Below are 15,384 nucleotides of genomic sequence, written 5' to 3' on the forward strand. Positions count from 1 at the left end.
ATAAAAGGTACTAAGAAAAAGGAAAGGGCTCCACCTAGAGGTTGCACTGGGAAACACACTGTGAGTATTGTATTTAATGAAAGTCAAACTGACACACACACACACACACACACACACACACACACTCTCTCTCTCTCTCTTATTAGCATAAATTAGTTGTACAAAAGGGTTTCCTTTTTACATTTATGCAGTGTACTTGATAATACCCCCCATCACTCTTCCTCCTCTTCCCTCCCTCTCTTTTCAAACCAATCTCACCAAGTTTCATTGTTTCATTTTCCCACCTTGTACCTAATGTATTATGACCATGTTCCCAATCCTCATCTCTCTGTTCACCTTCTTCTCTCCCAACAGTACGAACCTTCCAGACAGGACATGTATTGCCTTCCTCTTATTCATTTTCCCCAAGCAAATGTCAATTGTACCAAGAGGTTTCATTGTGGTATTTCACACATCCATTCCCAGAACATTAATCAGCTGGACTCCGTATTTACTCTCCCTTTTCTCCACTCCCACTACCTTCTATTATTCCACAATGTTCAGTGAGTTTCTCTTTGCCATCCTCGTTCACAAATGCAATGTATTTGGGTATTGTTCACTCAAATATTCTCAAACATTCTCTTCCCCCAATCTCCTCAAATGGCCCCTTAATGACAAGCTGTGCATTGTATATATATGTTTGTGTGCATGGGCTCTCTCTCTCTCTGAGATAGGACCTTTTCTGAGACAAGGTCTTGCTAGGTTCTAATTCATGATCTGCCTTCCTCAGCCTCCTGAGTGCTGGGATCTTAGGCCCAAAGAAATTTTAACTTCATTAATAGGATCTGTGCTAGTTGAGAAGACATCATGACAAACGTATCAATGTGCATGGTGTTACCTTGCACAAACTTTCATAACCACTTTCACCAACTTCCTATACCCACTCATTCTCAAACATCTGGTCCCCAAGCCCTGTGGTCCCCTTTCTTTGCTCTCCACCTCTCATCCATTCATTTTCCTATTGTGTGTGGCTGCTTTCCTGATCCACACCAGAGTAGTTGAGACAGATACTTCCTGGCCCAGAAACATAAAATAGTTACTCTCTAGACTTTTATAGAAAAAGGTTGTCAGCCCAACTCATGCCATTAATAAGCAGAGAAGAGAGCCTATTAAATTTTGTCCAAGAACTTCCATGATATTCAGAACAGCCAAGAAATAATTACTGAAGCCCTGCTATGGCTCAGGCAGTCTTGGGCACCGAGGACAGAAAAGTGAATGAAATGGAAATATTTGCTCATACGATGCTTACTTTCGAGACAATCAATAAGCAAACATGTAACTCTACCATCCTATAGGGTGAAAACATCACAGGGAAAAGCCTAGAATAGCCCAGATAGCACAGGACAGTTCGAAATTTGCAGTAGAGAGCTCAGGTTAGGAAGGTGACACTTGACCAAATACACAAGGAAAGTGTGGACCAGCAGGAAGCCAGAGGCCACCTGGGAGGAAGCCATATTGGGCAGAGGGTCTGGGTCAGGAGAGAGCCCAGCTTGCTGGAAAAAGACATCCAGGAGATGAGTGGTGTTAGGCGAGCGATTCCTCTGCGGGTCCCCACACCCCTGTCATTGATTTGTGCCCTGTGTGCTGGCATAAAGCAGCTCACTCACCTTTTGGGACAGCAGTCCATTCACTGTGATAGGAGGAAGCCAGCCACTTCTCAGTGAGGGAAGTAGACAGTGAATTCTGAGAGCCAGAGACCTTTTCTAAACCTCTTTTGCCATATTGATTAGATGTTCTGTAACTTTATAAAAAATTCCACTGGCAGACGCTTGGCATGTGGGGGTTGCATGTCCTTATCCCTGAACATGTACTTATCTCTGAGAGTGGACAGCTGTTTGCTTTATCCTTGGAAGAGCACAGGGAAGCGACTGTTGCCCGGTGACCACCTGGTTGCCTGGGAGCATTGTGACATGGCAGCAACTTTGTACTGGCTTTAGTTCTTGGTAGATAGTATGTATACCTGGTAGTAATTATAGCCAGATGGCCTTGGGGAGGTGAAAACCATGTTAGCTCACACACGTAGACCCACCCATTGAGCAAGGCTGGAACGCTTGGGAAAGTGGCCTAGAGACATTCCACAAAGTCAATGTGATCTTGTGGTGGTCATCCTATTTTGAGATTGTTCGGCATCATGGAAATCCATATCTCCACAACACACAGTATCTTCACACTCTGTTCGCGTTCCAGGAGCCCACACTCATCCACTCTCCACCAGTGTCTCCATTAGGAAAGCTCTGAAAGATCAATGGCTGCCTGCTAGCTACCAGGTGACGTGCTGTCTTCTCTAAAAATATCCTTCACGGGAACTACCTCGGAGATTGGCATTGCTGGGTGATTGGGACTGTGGTCCACTAGGCGCCATTCGGTGCCAACTCTGACTGTCATTGCAGCTCAGCAGGTGAGTTGGAGAGGAATGTTGGTGGACCTGCTACCTGGCCTCATCTATCTCTATTGGTTGTGGTAACCATGATTCTTCCAGTGATATAGTAGACCAAGGTTGAATATCAATAATAAGATATCAATATCCTGGAGACCAGAAATCTTTTGGATTTGGGGATATTTGAAATATGCGTATCAAGGCATAGTAGGATGGGATCCAAATACAAACTTTTGTCTTTCAATTTATCTACACAGCAGAGGTTCACTTTACACCCTATAGGTTAAAATATGTACACATATATTAATATATACATGGGTTTATATATGTATATACATACACAGATATAGACATTAAATACATATATATTTTAACACACCCACCCAGATGAGTGTCAGCTGCACCAAAGGTTTTGGACATTGGAGTGTCTCAGATTGTGAATGTTCGGTTGCCGTTCTTGGTAGACAGAGAGCAGAACTGTGAGAAGAGGTACAGGTTTCCTGTCATCATGGCTCCATGTGGGCTTCTTTCTGCTCATCTCGGCGTGTTGCTACTCTGAATCTTTACTTTTTAGATGGGAGGAAAGGGGTTGCCTATGTCTGGAAGTGCTGCCATTTCCTTTCCCCTAGTGTGCAGCCCAGGTACCTGCTGGGCATCAGGACCCACAATATATCTCCTTGCCGGGATGGTGAGCCTCACCGGAAGCTCTTAAAAATAAAGCAGTGGTGGCCAGCACCTCGTGCCTGTGATCTCAGCCGTTCAGAAGGCTGTGATCTGAGGGGCACTGTTCCCAGCCAGCCCTGGCTGTGAGACGCTCATCTCCCAAAACCACCACAGAAAAAGCTAGAAGTGAAGCTGTGGCTCAAGGGGTAGAGCACGAGCCTTGAACAAAAGAGCTTAGGGACAAGGCCAGGCCTTGAGTTCAAGCTCCAGTGCCCGTATGAAAAATACAAATAAATCAGACTGCACCTTAAGCTGAGTGTGATAACCCGTGCCTGTAATCCTGATTTCCTGGGAGGCAGGAGTAGATGGATCACTACTGCATTCAGACTCCCAGCAGAGCTCCAGAGAGGAAAACTATCTTAAAAACAAACTCAAAGCCAAAACAGGTGGGGGAAGGGGCAAAGATCTAGGCCCCGAGTTCAAACTGCACCAGGAGAAAGAAAACACAAAAGCATTTTAAAAACGCAAATTCACAAGTATGAGCCTGGCTCTACCAAATCACATTCTTTGGCAAGAAGGAGAGTGGGGGGCGAATTAAGAGAGGTCCTTGGAATCATTTTTGTTGCTGTTTTATATTGGTGCTGGGGCTTGAACTCAGGGCTTTTGGCATGCGAAGCAAGTGCTGTGCCATTGAGCTGACCTACATCTCCAGAAAGGTCCTAAGGATCAGTGTGGGTTTGCTTTGTTGTTATTTATTTGTTGTTGTGTTTTTGGTTTGTTTATGGCGCTGCTGAGGTTTGAATGCAGTAGGGGCCTCAGACTTGGAGATAAGTGAAGTCACTAGTAAGAGAAGAGGGATGTAGTAGTATAAAGCAGATATTGCCTTAGGCATTAGACACATCGACCACCCCTTAAAGAAATAGATGGAAAGGCATAGTAGGCTGGTAGGTGGGCAGAGACATTTAAAAAAACATGGTAATATTTAGGGGCTGGGGATATAGCCTAGTGGCAAGAGTGCCTGCCTCGGATACATGAGGCCCTAGGTTCGATTCCCCAGCACCACATATACAGAAAACGGCCAGAAGCGGCGCTGTGGCTCAAGTGGCGGAGTGCTAGCCTTGAGTGGGAAGAAGCCAGGGACAGTGCTCAGGCCCTGAGTCCAAGGCCCAGGACTGGCCAAAAACAAACAAACAAAACAAACAAACAAACAAAAACATGGTAATATTTAAATAGTAGCAAAAAACAGTAAAAGGGACTGGTGGCTCACGCCTGTAATCCTAGCTACTCAGGAAGCTGAGGCCTGGAGGATCTCAGTTTAAAATTATTCAGGACCGAAAAGTCTGAGATTCCATCCAAGAGCTGGAGTAGAGTCATGGCTCAAGTGGTTGAACATTGAGCCAAGCAAGCTGCTTGAACATGTGTGAAGTCCTGAGTTTAAACCCTGGAGCATATCCACATACCCCAAGACTAAAGGGCTAGAAGCTAAAGAGGGACTTCGCATTGAGATTCTGAGACTTGATTTTAAAATCGAGTGAATTATTATTCCTCTGGGATTTTCTCTGCCCATATTCAGCTGCAAGAATGCAGGCAGAAAGCGGGGGCAGACATGAATTAACTAGAGTTTGTAATTTTGCAAAGGAGTGAATGGCTAAACCGAAGAAGAGCCAAGAGTTCTAAAGGGGAGTTGCAGAGGTTGATTACAATGAATTTTTGGCATAATGGATGGATCACTGATACTTGAAGAAGTCAAAGGTTTGCTGGAGTTGGGTTACTGAGCGGGGCTAGGAGGGAAGTTGGAAAATGGTAAGTCAGAGAGTGACGGGTGTAAAATCACATGGGTGCTGACAAAGTCTGTGATATCACCCAGGAAGGTGCAGATGCAGCAGGGCAGGGAACAGAATGGTTGAAGGATAAATATTCAAGGTCACCAGAGGCCAGGATGTAGGAAGAATGTACAACCAATCACTGAGTCACTGAAGCCTACAACAGTAGTGCTAGAGAGAAGGACTGTACCCCTGATCTGAAATGAGTGGGAAATGCGAAGAAGGTCCTGAAGTCTGAAGACGGTGAGGATCACACAAGGAAGTCAGGGATGAAGTTTAATGACGTGGTGACATGAAATAATTTCAAGCTGAAATCATTCGGGAGAGTGTCTCTAGGTGATCCACTTTGGGATATTTACATTTTAGAGTCAATTTTCCTCTCAGAATAAGCAGCATCCGAAGGTGGAATGCCCCAATGCTTGAGGAAGGCAAAGTGGAAGCTATTCATGCTCCAGTCACTAGAGGGCGCAAGAGTCCAGCCAGGGATTATTTTTGCGTTTCATCCGGGACAAGCATATTTACTTGAAAAGGGGAGGAGGCACTACGACTGAGTTGGGAGCTAGGTGATATGTGTTAACTGTAACTTTTCTGCACAAACTGGGACCTGTCTCCCTGCCTTCTGCCACATGAGTGTGATTTTTTTTTAATTATTGCATTTATTGTTTTTGCTATCAATTCAATTTACTTGCATTTCCTAAGAAGGTGTTAAAATGTGACATTTTTATACAATAATAATTATATAATAATTATATTAAAGTATATATTATATATTAAAATATATTATATATAATATTATATACTATTATTATGTGAGTGGGGTGTGTGTGTGTGTGTGTGTGTGTGTGTGTGTGTGTGTGTGTGTGTGTGTTGGTCCTGGGTCTTGAACACAGGATCTGGTTGCTATCCCTGAGCTTCTTTTCCTTAAGGCTAGCACTCTACCCCTTGAGCCACAGCTCTACGTTCAGCTTTTTTTGGTGATTGGAGATAAGTGTCTCATGGACTTTTCTACCCAGGCTGGTTTCGAACTGCGAGCCTCAGATCTCAGCCTCCTAAGTAGCTAGGATTAGAGGCTTAGCCACTGAAGCCCAGCTAAAGCCCATGGGAAACATCATGTTTATGTAGTCCCTCATACAAGATGTAATAAAGAGATGTCATAGCTATCTTTTCTTAGAAAAAAAAATATAGGGTTTTTTTGGTACAGCCCAAATATGAGAACATACATTATGGTGGAAAGCAGCACACTATAACAAAATATGAGGCATATCAGAGACCCGCCTTTGCCAGACGTAAATGAAATAAGACCAGTCAGTGTCATTACTGTTGTTCCAGGTGAAGCCATTCTAAGCACGTACTGGAAAACTCTGTGTAATACAAGGCTCTGTCCCTGTGGAAGGCATGAGACTGAAGGGACATGGTGGCTACTGCATACAAGGAATCCAAGTGAGATTTCCCCAAATGCCATGTCAAATACATGCATTCTCATTCAGAAAGCTATGGCCCGGGCTAGGTGACAGGACAGGACGGCCACACCAACTGTTCCTGTTTCCACTGGAGCAGTGCATTGTATACATCCCATGTCACGTCATGTGACAACACCATTTTGAAATTGTCTCTCACATTTGAATTCTAGAATTTCAGAAGGTCCAAAAAAAAAAAAAAAAAGGAAACAGGACAAGCACCAAGAAAGCTCTCATAATAGGCAGAGCTGACCCAAACTTCCTCTACTGGTGGCTCTTGTGTCTTAATGTATTTATGTCACCAAAGAAACACTGAGGCCCACGTACCTTCAGGTAGGAATTATTACCAAGTTCCTCATGGGATATGATTGGGATCAAAGTGTGATCTTTATCTAATTCCTCCATGGCTACTCAACAACCACAGGAGATTCGGAATCAAAGCAGAAATGAAGGCCCCTGCCCCCCCCCCCCCCCCACTCAGAGCCTGCATTGAAGCCAGAACTACAGGTGACCCTGGGTGACCTCAGTCCTGGCTGACAAGCACTGATCTTTTGCTATGCTTTCCAATTTCTGGGAGAGAATTTGATTGAGTTAGTAAGACATGATCTAGACTTTGGTATGATAAGAACAGATACTTTTAGTTGTAGTTGATCGGTACTATATATATTTCCGGGGTGCAGGTTGACATTTAAGTACATGTGTACAATCTATAATGGTCAGATCCTGCTGAGTGGCAGATTATCATGTCAGATATTTGTGCTGGAAGCATTCAAAATCTCTACTAGCTGTTGTGAGATATGCCATTCTACTATAGAAAATTCAAAGTTATTCTGCCTTTCCAGCTGCAACTGTGAACCTGTGAGTTCACTGGTGTCTCTCCACTCCAGCCTTCCCCTGGCCCTTCCCAGCCTGTGAGAGCCACTCTTCTGGCCTGCAAATGCATGCAGTCAGCTTCTTAGCTTCCACAGATAAGCAAGAACCTGCTTACTTTACAACATGGAGCTCCAGTTCCATCGGTGTTGCTATATATGACAGTATTTGATTTCATTCATGGCTGAATCAAATTCCACTGCTTTCTTACACCGTATTTTCTTTATCCACTTTTTTTTAAGCGATTGAAAAAATAGTGGATTTTTATTGTTTGAGTGTCAGGACAAATCTGAAAGTGAGCATTTCCATTTGAAAAATGCACTTAAATACTTTCAAGTAACATTTCTGCAAAAGGTAACTTTGGACATGGACAATATATGAAGTTTCTGTCCTTTGTTACAGTACGTTACATATGGCTCTTACTACAGAGTCATGTTTATATACCAGCACCAAACTTATAGGTGAACAGCGAAGCAAGATTTTGTTTCTACTGGCCTTGAGATTTAATTCTTGACATGCATTGTGTTCTTTGGTAGACTTATCACTCAGTAGAATTAGGAAAAAATAGTAAACTATTTTGTGAAAATTTAGGCATAGTGTTTCTTATCATAAGCTATCTATAGAGACTTAAGAAAAAAGTCTTAGCAGCATAAAGTTACAGTGGGGAGAAACTGGACAAATGGGTGGCTACCACTTTCTCCCTGAAGCAACTCTTTATAAGGTGTCACTTTGAAACACCCTACTTTTAGTAGTATATAAATAATATCAGCAGTAATTTTTCTTTACTACTTACACTAGAAGGAAAACTGGAGAAAGGGTGTGTTAAATGACTTTGATCTGTTGTACACTAGGCCCCCTATTAGATGATCTCACAAAACACATTCCTTTGTAGCACACTTTATCCCATTTTGTTCTTCAGATGCCAGGGTAAAAGACAGATGTTAGGAACTGGATGCACACTGCTACACAGTTCAACTCATTGGAGGCAGATCTAAATAGTACGCATGTGGACTTTCCCCCCACAGACGGGCCATGGAGTGGCCCTACAATGAGTCTGTTTGATAAGCAGCCCCAGTCCTCTTACACTACTGTCTGGACCGGAGTGGCACACTGTGCAGGGGAGCTTCCTCTCTCTGAGGAAGAAGTTGACCGGTTGGAAATCTCTCTCTGTAATTCCTCTACTTTCTTCTGGAGCTCTGCGCGTTTTACAAGAAGTTCCTTATATCCGTTATGAACAGGCTCCTGGGGTTTCATCCTCAGATTCCACCTTATGTAATATCCCACCCAGAGCTCTAAATGGCGCATGCTGGCTACTGGATAGAGAATGTGATTGGAGTAGCTCCCATAGAGAGGATTGGTGAAGTCCTGTTAGCTGGCTGTTGATATAAGACCACAGTGACACAGTCCTTTTAGTAGATTCTCTTTTCCTCTTTGCTGTTCACTATTACAGAGGAATGTCCCAAATAAACAGCTGTAAAGGTGGTCCAGAATGGTAATGAGGAAGTATTCATTGAACTCAAAGGCCGTAGGGAACTGTCTTGTCACTTGCCAGACACAGTCAATAAATTGGAGGAAAACAGGCGATCTGTCCGCATCTGCGTGGTTCTTATCTCCATGACCAATTCTCAGCTGGAATCGATGTCCAAAGCTTAGCCACTCCTTCTCCACAAGGACTTGGAACCCTTGTATGGTTCTGTAGTAGCCATGCAGCATGAGCATGGCCAGGGAGGTGAGCTGAGCTGTGCGGTCCCAGCCGTCGCTGCAGTGCACCGCCACTGATGTTTTCCCTGACTCCACCTTGTCGGCAATCCTAAGAGTCCCTGCAAGGATAAGCTTAATATGTTCTAGCCAATGAGTAGACTCCAAGTTAGACAACCAGTGAGTCTCTTCAATGTTGGGGTACAGGATCTCCTTAAGTTTTCGTAATGATTCTCTCATCACATGAATATTATAGATAGCCAGAAAAACCAGCTCTGCATTTTGATAGGGCATCTTCACTTTCATAACCTCCACCCTTGGCCTTACTGGCTACAGCATTAACGCTGGGCCGAGCATCAAAAATAAAGATTTTATGCGACTGAGCTTTAGAATCCATGATGGCTTGAAGGTATTTCTCATCCTCCTTGCTTCGCTTTCCACTCACTCCTACCATGGGCTGGCTGCATCCAGTGATTGTGGCTTGACTTGCAGGATGAATCCATGATAAAACTGGGATTCGGCCCCCGGACCTGAAGGATGCCACTCTCTTTAGCTCTTCATCAGGAATATTTGCTGGCACGACCAAGAGGGCAGGGTATGTGTCAGAGAGTTCATAGCGCTCATTTACCTTTGATACTCTCCAGCTCTCCTTTGGAATGCCCTGCCTTCGATATTCCAAAAGAGGGTCATAGAGTTTCCATCCATTCTCAGGAAATACTTCTTTGTACTCAAAAGCAAACAAAGGCGGGCTGTTAGAAACAGGAAACACATATTTCATCAGATTCTCAAATGTAGATCTTGTTCGCCCCTCAGGTTTACAAGCAAATTGCAAATTCCTAATATCCTTGCATACAGTTTCCAGTCCATAAGAATTTTCACCTCGACTAGAGGCACCACCAATTTTTTCTACTTTACTAATTACACCAAGAGAAGCATCTAGAACAAATGGAGTATCCCGCTCCATGCTTGTGAAATATAGCCTGTAGTTGGTGTCGGTCAGCGTTCCTCGTGTAGCACCACCGGTGAAGGGACATATATAAGTTACGTCGTTGGCCATATCTTTAATAGTTTCTCCTGGAAGCAAAGGTGGTTCTTCCATTTCTGCTAATTTATTAGATTCCCTCAGGACCCTCAAATCAGGAGAAAAGTTGTCTGCAGAAGTTGAAATCGAATCTGAAGATACAACAGAGGCTGATTTTGTATGCACCGGATTTTCGGAATGAGAAGTAGAAGCGATTATAATTTTTGAGATGTTTTATCTTCGCTTCAGATGATCTTCAAATGCCGTGGCTCTTCACACATTAACTGGACAGGGAGTCTGCGCTGGGCGGCCAGACTCTGGCAGCTGGAGCTCGTGTCCATGGCGGCCGACCAGGTGTGGAGGCGGACGCGTTTATCCACTTTTTCATTCACTGATCCCTAAGTTGCTTCTCTATCTTTACTTTTATAACCAGTGCCACCATAAATAGAGTGCAGATAGCCCTTGGACATCCTAATTTCAGTTCTGTGGCGATACATCCAGTAGTAGCATGGATAGATCACGTGGATGTTGTTTTTCTAATTGTCCTAAACAGCTCCATACCATTTTAGATAATGGCTATACATTCCCATCAATGGTATATAACGCTCTGCTTTTCTTTGCATCATGCCAGGATTTGCTTTTGTTAAAAAAAAAAAAAAAAGGAGCTGGGAATATGGCCTAGTGGTAAAGTGCTTGTCTCATATACATGAGGCCCTGGGTTCAATTCCCCAGCACCACATATACAAAAAACGGCCAGAAGTGGTGCTGTGGCTCAAATGGCAGAGTGCTAGCCTTGAGCAAAAAGAAGCCAGGGACAGTGCTCAGGCCCTGAGTTCAAGCCCCAGGACTGGGAAAATAACAAAACCAAACAAAAAATAATAATAATTACTCCAGCTGGAATGATGAGAAATCTCACTGTGGCTATGACTTGCATTTTCCTGCCAATTAGTTCAGGAAAGCCCTTCTCGTGCACAATTTAGCTGTTTATATTTTTTTTTCAAAACTGTTTGGGTCACATGGACTGGAATATTTATTTTTAAACTGGATTGGTTTTGACTAGATCATTTAGTTATTTCTGCTCTTGTATTTTAATGTATTTGGGATATTAATACCCCATTAAGTGACTAGTTTGCAATATTCTTTTCCACTTTGTAAGCTTCTATTGACTGTTTCCTTTCTTTTGCAGAAGTTTTTGAGTCTGATCTAACCTCATTTCTTTGTCTAGATCAATTTAATGAAGGATTCCCCCATGTTCTTTTCCAATGTTTATATAGTTTTGTGTCTAACATTGAAGTCATTGATTCATTTTGTGTTGATTTTTCTACATGGTGAGAAGTGGGGTTTCTTTCTTCTGCATATCAATATCCAGTTTTCCCAGCACTATTTATTGAGGCTGGGTTTTTTTTTCCCATGTAAGTTCTGTCTGCCTTTATCAGCCATACATATGTACATTTTCCTCTATTTTTTTCCCTTCAGTGGTCTAACTGGCATGCTGTCTTTACTCTGGGATTTTCTTTTTTAAAGCTTTCCAGGCTATTTAAAATTCTGGTTCATGCTTCCCTACCCCTACAACTTGATATCTCTATGAAAATATTTATATTTCTACAATGCATAGATTGTGGCAATCTATGTGGCAACTGAATTTCACAATCAGAGCAAGTGAATTCTACAGAAAAAAAAAAAATAGATGGAAAACCAAGTCCTGAGTTGCTCCAATAGAAGCCTGTGAAATACAAAACATGCTTTCAAGTCCCACAAAACAGGAAGGCTGGACTGGCCCCATCAACACTGCTCAGCCATGTAAGAGCACTGCCAATTCTTAGTGCTGCCTTTGCTTTCCTGAAGCTGCTTCCTCCTTGGCCAGGAACTGTTTACCTTTTCCTGCAGCACAGCCAGCAATCAGGGACACACTAGGAAATGTCCAAACAATTCCTGTAGTTCCACTGGCAAGGAACTTAACGGCCTGTACTCTTCTCTGAAGTAGAGCCATCAAAGCTGTTTGTCCTTGGCTGCTTCTGTACAAAGCCATTGGCTTCCTGAGACCCCGGCAGATTGCAGCCTATCATTTCATCACGACGCACGTTGTCCCCTTTAAAGAGGAATTTGTGCCTCTTCAAAGGTCTATTTGGTAAGGCCAAGATACTAATCTTATAAAGCAGAATAATTAAAGGGTAGATATTCCAATTATTTTTCTGAGTTTTGGAATTGCTTCCACTCCCACCCCCACCCCCCAGTCTTGAAAAAGTAGGAATCTGAACTTCTCTTTTAACCCTATCTTCCTTCCACACATTGCAACTCACTTGATGTCAAAATAGAAAACTGAAAAGATCAATGAGCCATACGAGCATGATTTCATTCTAATAATTTGACCATTCTCTGTTCTTCCTAAAGTATTCTTATCTTCTGTATGTGATAACTGACCTTACCAATCTTTCTTTAGGATGTTTGAGGAATTTGTCTCTGTGCATAACCCAGGACCTTATCCTATCTTTATCACTGTATATCTAGACTGTCTTCTAGCCCAGTCTCTGCCAAGAACACTCTTATATCCAACCTAAACCACTCTACAGTTAGACTCAGCTGTCATCTTCATTCAGAACAGCCGACTCTGCTGGGTGGCCCCTTCTGCCTCAAAGAACAAGGTTGACCACAGCAGTGTACTTTTAATCCCAGCCAGACAAGAGGCCTAGGTCAGAGGATCATAGATGGAGGCTGGCCTAGGCAGATAGTGTAAGACTCTACCTGAAAAAAAAAAACAAACCTAAAACTAAACCAAAGAGGGCTGGGGACATAGTTCAATGGGTTGATTCATTGCCTACCCGGTACTTGGCTCTTAGCTCAAAATCCAGTAGCACAAAACAAAGAAAGAAAAAAAAAAGAATTACCAAATTCTTTTTCATATCTCATTGTTGAAAAATGATCAATTCGTTTCTGGACTAAGAGAATCAAACCCAGACATCTGGAAAGCAAGGCTCCTACACTATGAAATTAAGAAGTGTTTTTCCACTCTTCTTTCAGAAAATAGGGAGGTTTCAGCAAGGAGAATTAGCATGCATCCCATAACCAAGCCTCTTCTCTTCTTACTTGATCCCTTTCTTCACACTCTCCGTTCTCAAGCCTTTCCTCACCACAGCAGTCCATAGGCGGCGTCTCACTGTGCTCCAAGTGGATAACATTTATTCACATTCCCTTCTCTTAGCGTCTTATCACTCAATGCCTCGTACGTACATGTCTCAGTAATTACTGCCTCCCATGCCCACTTAGCTTTAGAGATGTCTGCGTCTTATTTCCTCGATTGATCTTGATGTCTTCCATCCATTCAGCAAATATATTGTGGGATTACCAAGTGTTGGGTGTAATGCTAGGTATGAGCAGGGAGGTATGTTTTTTCCCTTAATCTGTTGTTATCATAGCAGTATAACATATAATTCAGGCATGACAACTGTTTCACGTTCTTCATCATCTAATGGAGCAATCTGCCAGGGACATTGAAGACTGATGAAAAGCTAATGTTGAGGGGCTGGAATTGTGATTCAGGAGAGAACACCTACCCTGAGCTGAAACCCGAGCACTGCCATGAAAAACAAAGCAAAACTAAAGTGTGTTCACTTGTTCTATCACAGTGCTGTGAGTTCCATTGCAGTCCCTGGTAGACATTCCTTTCTAAATTCACACTTGGACATGACCACTGGAGGCTGCCTTGACAGACCACGTGATAAGATATGATTACTATATAGTGGGATAAACAGGGCTGAGTCCGAGATGCCTTTATTCTGGGTGTGTGCAGATGTGCAAGTACTGAAGATGTGAACTCAGAACCTGAGAACTACCTAGTAGCTTGCTTGCTCAAGGATGGTGCTCTACCACTTGAGTCACATCCACTTCTGGATTTTTGTTGGCTACTTGGAGATGAGTCTACTGGATATTTCTGCCTGGCCTGTCTTTGAACTGGGATCCTCAGATTTCAGCCTCCTACGTAGCTTGAGCTGCCAGAGACTCCTCATCAACAAAAGTCTTAGTAATGTGGAACTGCAGAGGATGCGAACAATTGCCCTTCTTCTACCAAGACAAATTAAATATGAGATTTTCTAATCCCTCTGGGGATATTGTTAAGGACTGAAAAGCCCATTCAAAGGCTAACCTACATATGAGAAATAACTGTCCAGTGATTCCAGATATAGATGTCAGATGCTTCTTTTCCTCACATTTGCTGTATTTATACGTCTAGACAATTTTCGTACTCACTTCTATAGAATCTGCCTGTCATGTTTAATTTATAGTTGGAATGAAGCATTTTCATATACTTTATTGAAAAACTGAAAGTATTCAGTGAGTTCCCTTCCTATGAGAAGTCCTTTGTGTCACTCTGTGTTCAGAGACTTTCTAAAACACTTATGACATAGAGTTTCCGCATGGCTAGGTTATATTGCACAGAAAGAGTGAGCATATCCAGAAAGAGTCTGTAGAATTTACTACAGATTTCCTCAGGGTCTCTTCTTCCTATGAGGAGATCACAAGGCATTCCTAACTGAAAGAGTAACTCAGGACTAGGGCTAAGTCTTTGATTGGGTTTGCCAGATATGTAGGCTCTTCCTAGTATGTGCCAGAATTTCATATTCCAAGAACAAAAGTAGATGGTTCAACACAAATAGTCTAGAACATGGTGAACTACCTTTGCCAGTTAACAGGGAACATTATCCAATTTCTAGATGCTCACCAGAGCCTAGGAGAGGGAACCCTTTTAAGGTAACAATCTCAGATGGAGCTGCTCTGCTAACATGTTTGTTCAACACAAAGATATTTCCACTTTCTATTTTTAAAAATTAAACTTCCAGACTTGGAAAAAATTATACTAAGTGAAGTGAGCCAGACCCAAAGAAACATGGACTCTATGGTCTCCCTTATTGGGAATAATTAGTACAGGTTTAGGCAATTCATAACAGAGCATCACAAGGCCCAATAGCTATACCCTTATGAACACATAAGATGATGTTAAGAGAAATGAAATCGATGTTGTGGAAACAATTGTTATATCACAGTTGTAACTACTTTCAACGTCCTATGTTTATCTGCAGCTTCTATTATTGATGTTCTTGTATCACCTTCCTGTGGTTGTACCTACACTATCGCTGTAATCTTATCTGAGTATATTGGAAACAGTGTTTATGGGTATTGGAAGTAGGAAATTCAAAGGGAATACCAAATTTGAGAGACACAGGGTAAAAAAAAAGAGAAACAACTACAAAAGCAATACTTGCAAAAATGTTTGGTGTAAGTGAACTGAACACCTCGGGGGGGGGAGGGAAAGGGTGGGAGGGAGGGGTGTATGAGGGACAAGGTAACAAACAGTACAAGAAATGTATCCAATGCCTAACGTATGAAACTGTAACCTCTATGTACATCAGTTTTATAATAAAAATTAAAAAAAAATTAAAC

At 42.5% G+C, this 15,384-nt stretch overlaps 2 protein-coding genes across 2 annotated transcripts in view; one reads left to right on the forward strand and one right to left on the reverse strand.

Annotated features, from left to right (window-relative positions):
* The window catches only part of Abcg2 (ATP binding cassette subfamily G member 2 (Junior blood group)), a 103,754-nt gene that overhangs the window by 8,635 nt on the left and 79,735 nt on the right, over positions 1-15,384 (forward strand). The window lies entirely within an intron of this gene.
* On the reverse strand, positions 7,986-10,216 carry LOC125364893 (myotubularin-related protein 2-like). The gene is given in 4 exon segments (XM_048364662.1): positions 7,986-8,597; positions 8,599-8,642; positions 8,645-9,215; positions 9,217-10,216. Coding segments are annotated over 4 exon segments (1,713 nt in total). The 5' UTR covers positions 10,027-10,216; the 3' UTR covers positions 7,986-8,309.

The sequence above is a fragment of the Perognathus longimembris genome, chromosome 16, assembly GCF_023159225.1.
Source record: "Perognathus longimembris pacificus isolate PPM17 chromosome 16, ASM2315922v1, whole genome shotgun sequence".
Lineage (NCBI taxonomy): Eukaryota > Metazoa > Chordata > Mammalia > Rodentia > Heteromyidae > Perognathus > Perognathus longimembris.